The following is an 11,382-nucleotide window of genomic DNA, read 5'->3' on the forward strand; positions in this document are numbered from 1 at the left end:
CGAAGAGGTGCATGCTAATTCGAAAAGACCATTTGAAGGTGGCCCAGGCATCTATGACGTCATAATAACGTCAGTTACCTCTCATTCCATTGGTCATGCGGCGATCAAGCCAAGGAAAATGTCATGGCCGAGTGGTTCATATCTGACGTTCGTCAGCACGACTTCCAGATATACTGACCGCCAATTGGGTCTTAATCAATGTTGTGCAAGGTACGATTACCTAATCAAACAATGATGTACTGAGGAGCATATTTACTGAACAGAGAAGCTTGTTTAGAGCAGTCTTTTCCACTATAAAGGATGCCAATAGGTAACCTTTATCCAATAGGTACATGCCATATTAGGTATAAGTGAGCTTATTTTACCATATATGATGCTTGATTCAATATTTGTTCATGGGGAACATTTCCCTTTAATCAGCGCACCTGAGATGTAAAAGAGAACCAGAAATGCTCCATTCAGCGACCACTTCATCAACGCACATGACACGGAAATGATCGACACAAGCTCGCTCAAAATATCCATCCTGTAGGTATATAAAGATGTGTAAATAAATCTAGCAGCTAAATTCAAATGAGAACTGGGGAACCTACACTGAACACTATGAGTTTCCCCTGTAGGTTTTTGAAGTATACCCCGCATCATACCGTCTGGTAGTGCAGTTCTCCTCCAATGGAGTTGCTTGATGGCATGCGGCCGCAGAGCAGTAAGTGATGCTTCTTAAAATGCTCTACGGCACACTGGTTGTTAATTGAATCGAAGGTTTGCTTCATATGCATGTGCAAAGGAAAACCAACGGCTGAAATATATATATATATATATATATATATATATATGGTTTTTCTGGACTCATTCGCTCTATTATGAGCATAAGGTTGTTTTTATTCTCCTGTACATACAGCGTCGAAAGAGCTAGGACGACCAAAAAGCTTGGTGTTTCGAGATATGAGATGACGAGTTGTATTCCAAGACAGGTTTTCAACTGCAACAAAGCCCGAACCGCCTTCCTTTGTACACAACTCAGGAAGGTTATTACAGCAAAAAATCTCATAACAAACAGGAATGTAGCAAATAAACCGGAGGGCATGATGCAATCATCTGCTCATTTGCTCAACAATAATTTTCTGACTGGTCTTGTCCCTATCATGTTATTCTTCTTTCTCACATTTGGAGTTCCTTCGCATTCATCCTGCTTAAGACAGTGTAGGTAGCAGTTTGTTCTTGCATTTACTTTACGTAAGTTTGCAGCATTAGCAAAGCATTTCAGCAGTCAAAAACTCATCAGTCACAGCAATGTTACCGCCACGCCTCCTAAAAAGCAATCAGTGAAAAGGCACGCTTAAAAGTGCACCACATCACGCACTTCATAACAAGAGAAAAGACCCACGGAGGCTGCTCTGGGGTGCCTTAACTGCATGGTCGTACAGCAGCCCTCACGGGGTCGCGCAACGTCTGCGAGTTCAGGTTATGACACTGCATTGTCCAGCATCAGGTATCCTAAAACTAGTAGATTTTCTTCGCAGATGAGCTCGCTAGCAACTGATTGCTTATCACACCAGCAAAAGCGACACCTCTTACGAAACCAGCAACATTCTGCAGAAGCAGTTGTGTCGTTAGCAGGTTCCCAGAGGCTAGAACGACATATGTTATGCAATATATGACATCTGTGCACTCCTCGATGACTTTTTAAACAAAATGCGTGAGCAAGTCATGAATTCCAGCACTTCATTTAGCTTTTCCGATTGGGAGTGGCATGGTGCAGCACATCACCACCGCACTTGACACCTTTGAAAACACGATCTGCCTGATGGAGGTGCAAGGAGCCTAGTTCTCGCAATTGGTCATGAATCACAACTTAGCCGCCTTGCGGCCACGTGCGGAGATCAGTGAGCGGCTGCACAGTGCTGGTATACGACCGACTACACGACACACGCCTCACGTGAATACAGGCGAGCCTGGACGCAACGGTACGAGCAAAGGCACTCCATTAGCACGTCGGCACGCGCGCACAGCCGGGCCGGGCATGACACGTGCGGCGGCTTCTCCATGAGCGACTCGCGCCCCATGCCACTAAAGTCAGGCCCAGCGCGGCCGCGAGCCACGGCCGGGCCATCAACACCGTCACTCCGACGTCAGTCACACTCCGATGTCCTTGTTGTCCCACTCCAAGCCTCCGACCTCCACGCGCTCCTTGTTTGTCCTCACGTTGGTGTAGTTGGGCCGGGAAGACACCTTTTCCCTGACCTTCTGGCAGATCTGAAATCACACGCGGCGCATGGTGACTGGGATATGTCTCGTTGTACCAGCTTAGGAAGAGGTTAGCAGCGTAGACGGTGTAGTCAGAGGCCGTTGCCACTAACGTCGCATTTTAGGAAGGCCTCCCAAAAACCAATGAGAAAGCTCTCCTATCTTTTCATTATTTTTCAGCGTGCTTTAATGTCATGATATCGCAGCCCCCAAACACACACACACACACACACACACACACACACACACACACAACCCACACACACACACACACACACCACACACACACACACCACACGCACAACACACACAACACACACACACAACACAACACACACACACACACACACACACAACACACACACACGCACACACACACACACACACAAAGTACGTTGGAAGCACAACCGTCCCATGCAGTGCGTTCCTATAGCCCGTAAGGTGCACGTATTAAGGCCCAGTCTACTTAGAGCTGTAAGCCACTTTATTACGCCAAATTTCGAGGACCCAGTACCAAAAGAAAGGTTGCGTATCTTGAACTGATTCATTGGAATCTTTTGTCTACAGAGGCTAAACTCACGGCGTAGTCGGTGAAACTTTTCATGCTTGGTCTAAATTTTCCGATCTGCGGAACATGCTGTATGCTCTCAGAGGCTAAATAGGGTGATTGATCCATAATTGAAAGATTGTTCATTCGAGGCTAGCCGGTCTGGAATTTGTCCGTCTTTTGTCTATGGATCAAGCTTACTTGTTGGCTGGCAATCGATATGTGCTATCAGTGTTATATGTAATATGCAATTCCTTGACAATTTCTTACAATGATTATGCACGCAAAATTTATCCAAATTCTAAATATATGCAGTGGCATTACGTCTGCGCCACGCTACCCTTAGTTACAAGTTGATCACCGTTTAGTTCTAACTTAAGTTCTAGCCCTCAATTACAAATAAAAGAATAATCTTGAATTGCCTAGTAGAGATCTTTAGGGTGGAGGTCCTAGTAGAGGCCCTATATATGGATATGCATATACACACACACACACACACACACACACACATATATATATATATATATATATATATGCATATATACACACACATATATATATATACATACATATATATATATATATATATATATATATATATATAGTCTAGTAGAGATCCTTGCTAGGTTACCAACGACCCGGTTGAATGAGAGGGGGAACCTGACTTTCGCATGGCTTAAAATTTTCAGCCAGAATGCCCGACTCACCCAGGATGATGGGCCATCCTCAAGGATATACGAATGGTGGCTCCAACCCAGTGGTCTGTCTCTGACTCCCCCGGGAGCCCTGGCATCCCGTCCGTGGTCCCTGCTGGTCCCTGCACACCCTACTTTGATCGGTATCTCGATGCATCCAGCTCCAGCAGCCGTTCCCAGGCCTATGGTTGTTGCAGAAGTGTGTACTAACATTTCAGAGACTTGAGCATCGTGTGGTGACCCCAGTGGTCTCCGCAGCTCCTTTGGCCTTCTCCGGTTTTTTCATCGCCCCGGATCCTAGCCTATCCGACCCCCTTCTCAGCAGAGGACGTGCTTGGACTTTTCAGTTCGCAAGGATTTTGTTTTGTGCCACGAATGCTTGGAATTATCCTATTCGTTACCTTCACTTGCTGTGGGAACGGTTCTGGTTTTTACGACCGTCATAAATCTTTTCAGCGTACATCCCAGGAAAATACCTGGATCATTGGGGCCTGGATGCGGTAAGTTTCGCAGGCGTTGTATTAGCTTGCTTTCACACCATGAGGTAATGTTCAGTTCATTGAAAAGCAGTGGAAGTCTCCCGATGACCTACTGCCATTGCATGAAAAATGGTCCCAAAAAGCCAAGGTTGCGTCTTCGCGATCCCGGATTTTGGCGGAAAATCACACGGAAAAACAAGAGAAAATCCTAGGAACGATCAGGTTTTCACGGATTTTACGCGATTATGAATGGCAGCGGCTTCATTCATCTGCGTTTAAAGCGGTTGGATAGATTACGTGACCCCGTGGCAGAGTAGGTGTATGACCCATTGGCGACCCAGCTAGCCTGACGACCCGCACCAGAAGTGAAGCTTCAGAAGTACGCCGATAGATACTCACAAGGTGGCGCACGATCTACATGATCTAAATGACGAGGTCAGTTATTACAACGCACAATGCGATGCATGCTGCTGAGGGCGATGGACGCACACAGCGCAGGCCTGGAATGATGTGCCGAAGTGGAAAACCTTGGGAAGAAGCCGAGATTGGTATGCATGATCCCACCGGCACAAAGACCACACGAAGAACAGAGAAGGTCAAGTGGAAAACGAAAACAAGAATTAACGACGATTTTAAGACAGTTGCTCCTTTTACTACCTGGTGGTACCGGTGTAGCCAGGCCGTTGGTTCCGAGCCGATACCGTCGCGGGTAGCCGAACAATCTCGACAGCTTCGAAATATCGCGCCCTTTGACCGGTTCTGGAGCCCATGCCACTGACATCAGAGACTTTGATCCCGCCCCCTCCGAGACACTCACCATACGATCAGGCAACATCAGAAAACACCATCGAGACTCGTGACATCAGCGGCGACGACTAAGCCACCTGTTGACGCCAGCATTTACTTTTGGCGCCGTGCATTCCGCTTGAGCCCTAGAAGATCACTGACGTGCTCAGAAGCCAATGACAGACTTTGAGGTCCTGGCTGTATATTTGATATTTTGGAAGCTCCGATTGGTTTCTGGCGTCGTCGACGGCTTTCGGATTGCCTGCTTCGTCAGCTTGTGCTTCGTTCGGTGTAAAACTAAACTGACTTTTAGAATCTGCTTGACTTTGAGTTTTTATCATTGCAATCACCTAATCGCCGCCGTCCACACAATTAAAAACAAGCCACAACGAGAAATGACGACGACATTGTTGCTTGAACGAGATCTCTGCATATCCATGCGCGCCGCAAGTGGGTACCGTAAAGGCGCGTGGAAAGCCGCGACAAGGCACGCGGCAACAAGTTGTGTGGTGCGCGCACGCCAAAATGCCTGTGTCGTCGTCGTCATTTGATCTTTACCATACACTAAGCTGCTGAGGCTATATGGTGTCGCCTGCCTCTCACCCTGGCAGAAAGGGCGGGCATCGCATGAAATAAGGCACCTCTACCTCTGGTTTTCCAGACGCACAGCTAAGCCACTGCACTATCGGCACCCAGAAACGTCTGTGACCCATCATGTGTGACATTGTCACTTGCAGTGTCATCTTGCCCGGTGTGTCGACCCCGAGCCTCGGCTACTTGTGAGGTAACTGTTCAGCTGGTATTCAACAGAGCTGTAAAGCTGTGAGACAGGTGGTTGCAGACTTTCCAGAGAACATGCTGCTCCAGTATGGGTGACGATGGGTCAGCAAGGTGGGGTGGAAGTTGGAGGTACCGGTAAGATCACCGGCTTTGAAGACCGCATTAGGGAGAAATAAAAACAAGAACCAGGCACAATGGAATCGAAAATGCTGGAATCGACCACAGGCAGGTGCACCGTGCCGGTCGGATCAATAGACAAATGGACAGAGTGGATGCAGACGCCGTGTTTGCCGCAATTACACATCTCGTGGCTCAAGCTGTTCTGAACTGAACTGAACTGAACTGGACTGGACAGTGGTGTTCGGCTGAATCCGAGCACAACTACCAGCGACGGCCGGATCCGGGAACGCCAGGTGAGACGCACAGGTCCTCCCATGCGACAGGGGGCAGGGCAGGGTGCGCGGCGGCCGTGTCCCAACTTGCCCGCCACGCGTGGCCCTGCACCAGCAAGGACCGAGCATAACTGGTCCGGCACGGTACTCGGCACTGACAGATTCCGGTCGACTCTTTCGCTTCCCACTGCCGACCTAACCCTTCCGCATGAAGTCTCGCTTCTCCTCACAGAGCAGCCGTACGTGTACGCTGCAGCAGATGTCGCGCGTCATAGCGGAGGACGCCGCACGACAAGCTTGTTCACACAGATCTCTCCCGTGACCTCTCACTGTCATCGTCTTAGGGCGGCGGGACAAGGGCTGCTTGGTTTCGCCACTGGCCGCCTGAGCAAGAGTTCCTGGTCCCCAAAGTGTCTCAGCAGGTGTATGAGTGTTGGTGAGACGTGGATGGTGCTGATAAATAAGCCACGCTTGAGCGCAACCATTGGCTAGCGTAGCCATAGGCAACTATAGCATTGACTAGAACACCGTGTTCCGACCGGCTCAAGTGACATGATAATGAGCAACGGCGATATTGGCATGGTGAAGACAGTGACACTGAATGGCATGTTGAAGCGGACGAAAACAAGGCGCATTTATAACAGCCCAAAAAGCGCGGAAGCTAGTGTCACGGCGTTTTATAAAGCCTAGACAATTATACCAAAAAGCAACAGGAAGTAACAGGAAGTAAGAGGAAGTAACAGGAAGTAACAGGAAGGTGGACGGACGTTCACGGGGACGATGTCAGATTTTACAGGTTTTTGCCGTATCACAGCTGAGCTAAAAAGCAATTATTGTCACCTATCTTAACAAGGACGGCCGATGGACAAGTGCTGATATTGAGCTAAAAGAACAGAGAATCCAGCCTCTGGATTCGCCCAGTTGCGTTTTGGCAGGTGATATGCCGTGTTCAAGCCAGAGTCCCTGTCGGCTTAAGCGGTTTCCTTCAGTAATTCAGCCCAGCAGCAGCAGTCAGACTGAGTCCGAACTGAGGAATACCAGACCGTCCTTAAACCTCTGATCATCTGCGTCACCAAACCTCTGAAAATCTGTGTTACCCAGACTTCTTAGCGAGGCCGCCATTTTTCTGGCAGCCAGCGAGACAAGATTTCATAAATGAGGTAGATGTGACTGCGCTCGTTTTTGTGGGCAACTCCTGTTCGGCATAATTGTCAGTGCTGAGATGAAGCACCTCGTCCAGCCAATCATATTTCATGTTGGTTTGACGCCATTGTGAAAGCCCTGGCTGCGCTTCTTAAGCTTTTCGCTCTATGCCTGTTGCTCACAGTCCAAAGCTTATGGCACAAGCAGGGGTGGTAAAATTTTCCGAATTGGTGGATAAGGTCGGCGACAAAAATGGACATATTTACGGGAAGCTTATTGCCACTTTGGCAGAAAATATCGGTAACAGCCACGACGAAATAATACAGCATTCTCTGCAAAAACTAATATGAGGCTCCCATGTACAGATGGAGGCCGCATATTAGTTAACGAAATGCTGCCCCCATGGTAAAACATTTCGTTATACAACACAAAAAAACTTTTTTGTAGACTTTTCACTGTACTCGATGGCACCACGGTAGCTTCCTTAGGTTTCATCCCGACTTGACGACAAAATTATCCTATGATTTTTAGTTGGTCGTTCTCTCCGGTGACAGGTCGGCGACAAATCAGTGTATTTCCTATGACGCGGCCGGTCGGTCGATTCGCTGTTTTTGCCAGCCGACTCTTAGGCTGGCAAAAACAGCGAATGGCCGAATCGAAATCACTGACAGAGATTTCGATATGGGGATTTATCTGGCCGCAAGGGCGCGTTTCACCTGTTGCGATGCGGCTGATATCAGGTGGGCGGCGACTTTCAACGCACTGCGATTTTGCGAGGGGTCTCCCTAAAAGACGGTCACGGGGCGGTTACAGTTGCGGGCAAAGTCTTACCTGTATGCTAAACTTCTGGTGTGAACCAAATGGGCGTCGTTCAAAAGGAAATAGCTAGTTTGACATTCGAGGATCTTATGAGCGCAAAGTATTCGCACGTTGCGGAGATATTCATGGAAACCCTTGAAAAGGGACTGAGCAGCCGCGGCCATGGTCGTGGCTACGATTGTGGCCGAAGTCTAACTTGCAAACGACTGCATAGAATTTCACGAGAAACCGTAGAATCTCCCCGTCCCCCACCCGCAAGTGTACCACGCAATTTTGTTGGTAGACGTAGACAAGCCGCACCTAGTGGAAAACGAGGAAAATCTAGCGATGAGTAAATGATCGAAATATAGCGTAAGACTCCGGCGCGAATAAGGAATAAATATGATTTGCACCTTCTATGCAGGTTCATTTAAGAACGGAATTGCGAAATGTATGACTATGACCATAACGATGACCACGCTGCATATGAGCAATCCTGATTTTATGAAGGGAGGGGAGCTCGGCATGGGCATCATAAGGGGGCATGGCCTCCAGGAGGCCTGCATGTCAGACCTCATTCTCAGTGCAGCCTGCTACCAGTTCAAGCTCTGCCATGTGTTCTGCTGCCCTGGCTATCGAGGTCCTTCGTTGTCGTTTTTTTCGCGATCGAGGAAAGCAAAGTCAACCGTAGATCGAATTTAAACGTGAGGCCCCCGGCAAATGCCTGCGGTGAATGAACACTGCTGCCGTGATTTTGCTATCCCATAGTCTAGGGCAGGTGTGCCTGCTTTCGTAGCAACAGCAGTTATCCTGATATTAGTCGAAGGACGTTGTAAAATGGAACGTTTTGGTTGTGCGCATGATACTGAAAACTATGGGGATGAAAGAGGCTTTCAATGATATACTGATTCCCGATGACGCCACTGGGCATGGACTTCATTACCATTTTATGTAATATGGCATCGCATTACGCTGCTGGCGACAATTTTGCCTCTAGAAGTTCGGCCGGCGACAAAAGTACACTTTTATCACCCCTGGGCGCAAGGTTAGGAGATATTTCGGCTAGGAACCTTATCAACCATAAACCATCCCTGCTGCCCGATCAGCACACACGCTGACTTTCTGGCTGGTAAGATCATCCCTTTTGAGTTGTTGCCAAAAGAGCTTCCCCGGCCACCTGACCCGTCACGCACGGTGCGCTGACAACTAGCCATTAGAGGGTAAGGCCTGCACTGGACGGTTGGGTGATGACATCGCATGACACTTCAAAATCGTAAGGTGAAAATCCCCAGTTTAAGGAGAAATCCCCAGTAAGGAGAAAATCCCCAGTTCCGCTGGAATTGCTCTGTTTGGGAGCTGGAATCAGTGTTCGCACCAAGCTGTGGAAAGCGGGCTCTCATCCCAAAGCACGCTTGCAGATTGGTCCACCGAATTGTTGACATCTCTCGCTCGGGCACGACAAAATACGTTTCACGTTTACCCGCCACCCCCACCCCATTCCACCCTGACGCCAGTAGTCGGTGCACTTACGCTGAACTTCCACGCGACGAAGACGAGAGCAGCCACGATGGCCAAGGCCAGCAGCACCAGGAAGACAGTGAGGGCGATCGAGCCGCCCTTGTTCTCGCACTCAAACTCCTCCGCCTTCAGGGAGGTGACCGGGCGTCCAGCAACTGCCTCCGGCAGCTTACACCTGACAACGTATCGAAGGACTAGTTACACCATAATCCGACCACGGGCGCATTTGTGGCTGGCTAAATCACATGAGTGAAGGCATCACTAGCATCGTCGGCATCGTTTGCCAGTAACTTCACCTACATCAATGACAACGCCGAGTAGATGGTAAGCAGGCAATCTGACCTGGCCGGGTAGTGTGTGTGTGTGGGGGGGGGGGGGCTCAGTTCATCACGCCGCGCTCGAGACATTTCTCAGAATTAGTGGCTGATTCATGTGACAAATTCTTTGTCGCGGTGTGCATAATGGAGTATTGGAATATAGCGGGTTTGTGCTCAACTTTGACTCTTAGCCGGAGTCAACCGGAGTCAGAACCAAACTGGGGAGTCGGAGCGGAGTTGAATTCACTGAAAACATGTGGATGTTGAGTCAGAGCTGAGTCAACTATCCCATCATGGTCAGGGTACAGTTGACCTGATTTCTAACATTTGTGATAGGTATTGTTGAATCAACACAAAAAGACAAATAAACTAAAACGAATGATCATTGATGTATACTAATTTTTCGGTGAGGTCTGACTGCTTAATGTAGATATGTGCTGAGCATTGTGAAAGTTGATAAAAAATAATAACAAATAAGATAAACCGTTGGGATCAATTCCCCAGAGATCAGATCTAAAATTGGTGAAATTTTCTACATTTATCGTCAGAGTCGGTTTTACTTATTTTAAGGAAACCGGAGCCAGGCATGGAGTCGGCTCTAAGTTAAAATTCAGCTTGGAGTGTCTCCTGGTTTTATGTGTGCAGCCAAACCAAGCACTTGAAGGGAATGCTCCAAAGTTAAAGGCATTGGAAAAATCATCGGATTGGATAAAGTGAGCTGACTTATGGGTATTGGTGTACTTATAAGTGGAGAAGGTCGCTCTAGACAACACAACTGATCCATGTGGTTCATATGTTCCGCAATACGTCATTGCGTGATTACGTCATCATGCCTTGCACAACACCAATTTATAGCCAATCGATGGCCGTTATATCTGGAAATCGTGTTCACGAACATTAGATGTGAACGAATCGGCAATTATATTTCGCGTGGTCTTGATCTTCGCATGGCCAATGTAACTGCAGGATTTGAATGGCGTTATTATGGCGTCATGGATGCATAGGTGACCTTGGAAAGGTCTGAACGAAACAGTCCGCATATCTCAGCTGGCATGTAGCTCAGAAACTAGGTAGGTTTAGGTGTTAAGAATGGCGGGCTGTAAACTTCACCGAATGCTTTCCAATGTGACCATTTAAGTTTAAAAACCCATACAAATGTGGAGCACTTCCTTCAGGGTGTGACAGGGTCTAACCAAACAACATTAAGAACAAATCAGTAAGGCATGGTAAAATTAGACACAAAACTAATCGCGTCAACGTGCGGCAGCGCTCAGCAGCACAGCTTACTGGAAAAGTGGCTCCTCCTCGAAGAGAAAGTTGCCCTTGGCCACCCAGTCCATCTCACAGTCGCAGGTCCATGGGTTCCTCTCCAGATCGACGTAATCCATGCGCTCCCAGGGGGGGGTCGCGACTGATGCGCGTCAGGGCTGTTCTCCTTCAGGTCGACGCGCACCAGCCGCGCCAAGTACTCGCCCGAGAGGGTGTCCTTGAATGCCGACTCATCCACCTCGGTCAGCCCGTTGAACTGGCACAGCAGCTCCTCCAGCTCGTCCAGTCCACTGAAAGCGTTCGCTCCAGGGGCCGGCAGTGAGCTCATGGAGCTCAGTATGAGCCGGCGCAGGCTGGGCACCACGCCGCAGGCCAGCGCTCGGACGCTCTCCAGCTTGTTACCCCGCTCAT

The 11,382-nt window shown here is 48.7% G+C and overlaps 1 protein-coding gene across 1 annotated transcript; it reads right to left on the reverse strand.

The window, feature by feature from the left end:
- Positions 1–936: 936 nt before the first annotated feature.
- On the reverse strand, positions 937–11,094 carry LOC119107894 (uncharacterized). The gene is made up of 3 exons (XM_037231468.1): positions 10,990–11,094; positions 9,398–9,560; positions 937–2,256 (listed from the first exon to the last, which is right to left on the reverse strand). Exons 1-3 carry the CDS (start codon positions 11,088–11,090, stop codon positions 2,137–2,139), a joined length of 384 nt encoding a protein of 127 aa, XP_037087363.1. The 5' UTR covers positions 11,091–11,094; the 3' UTR covers positions 937–2,136.
- Between the last annotated feature and the right edge of the window lie 288 nt (positions 11,095–11,382).

The sequence above is a fragment of the Pollicipes pollicipes genome, unplaced genomic scaffold, assembly GCF_011947565.3.
Source record: "Pollicipes pollicipes isolate AB1234 unplaced genomic scaffold, Ppol_2.1 Scaffold_6686;HRSCAF=7923_pilon_pilon_pilon, whole genome shotgun sequence".
NCBI lineage: Eukaryota > Metazoa > Arthropoda > Thecostraca > Pollicipedomorpha > Pollicipedidae > Pollicipes > Pollicipes pollicipes.

Coding starts and splice junctions, on each gene's coding strand:
- LOC119107894 (XM_037231468.1), bottom strand. CDS start 11,090: ATGGATTACGTCGATCTGGAGAGGAACCCATGGACCTGCGACTGTGAG. Junction 9,561..10,989: donor GAGGAGGAGCCACTTTTCCA/GTAAGCTGTGCT, acceptor ATACGTTGTCAG/GTGTAAGCTGCCGGAGGCAG. Junction 2,257..9,397: donor TCGTCGCGTGGAAGTTCAGC/GTAAGTGCACCG, acceptor GTGTGATTTCAG/ATCTGCCAGAAGGTCAGGGA.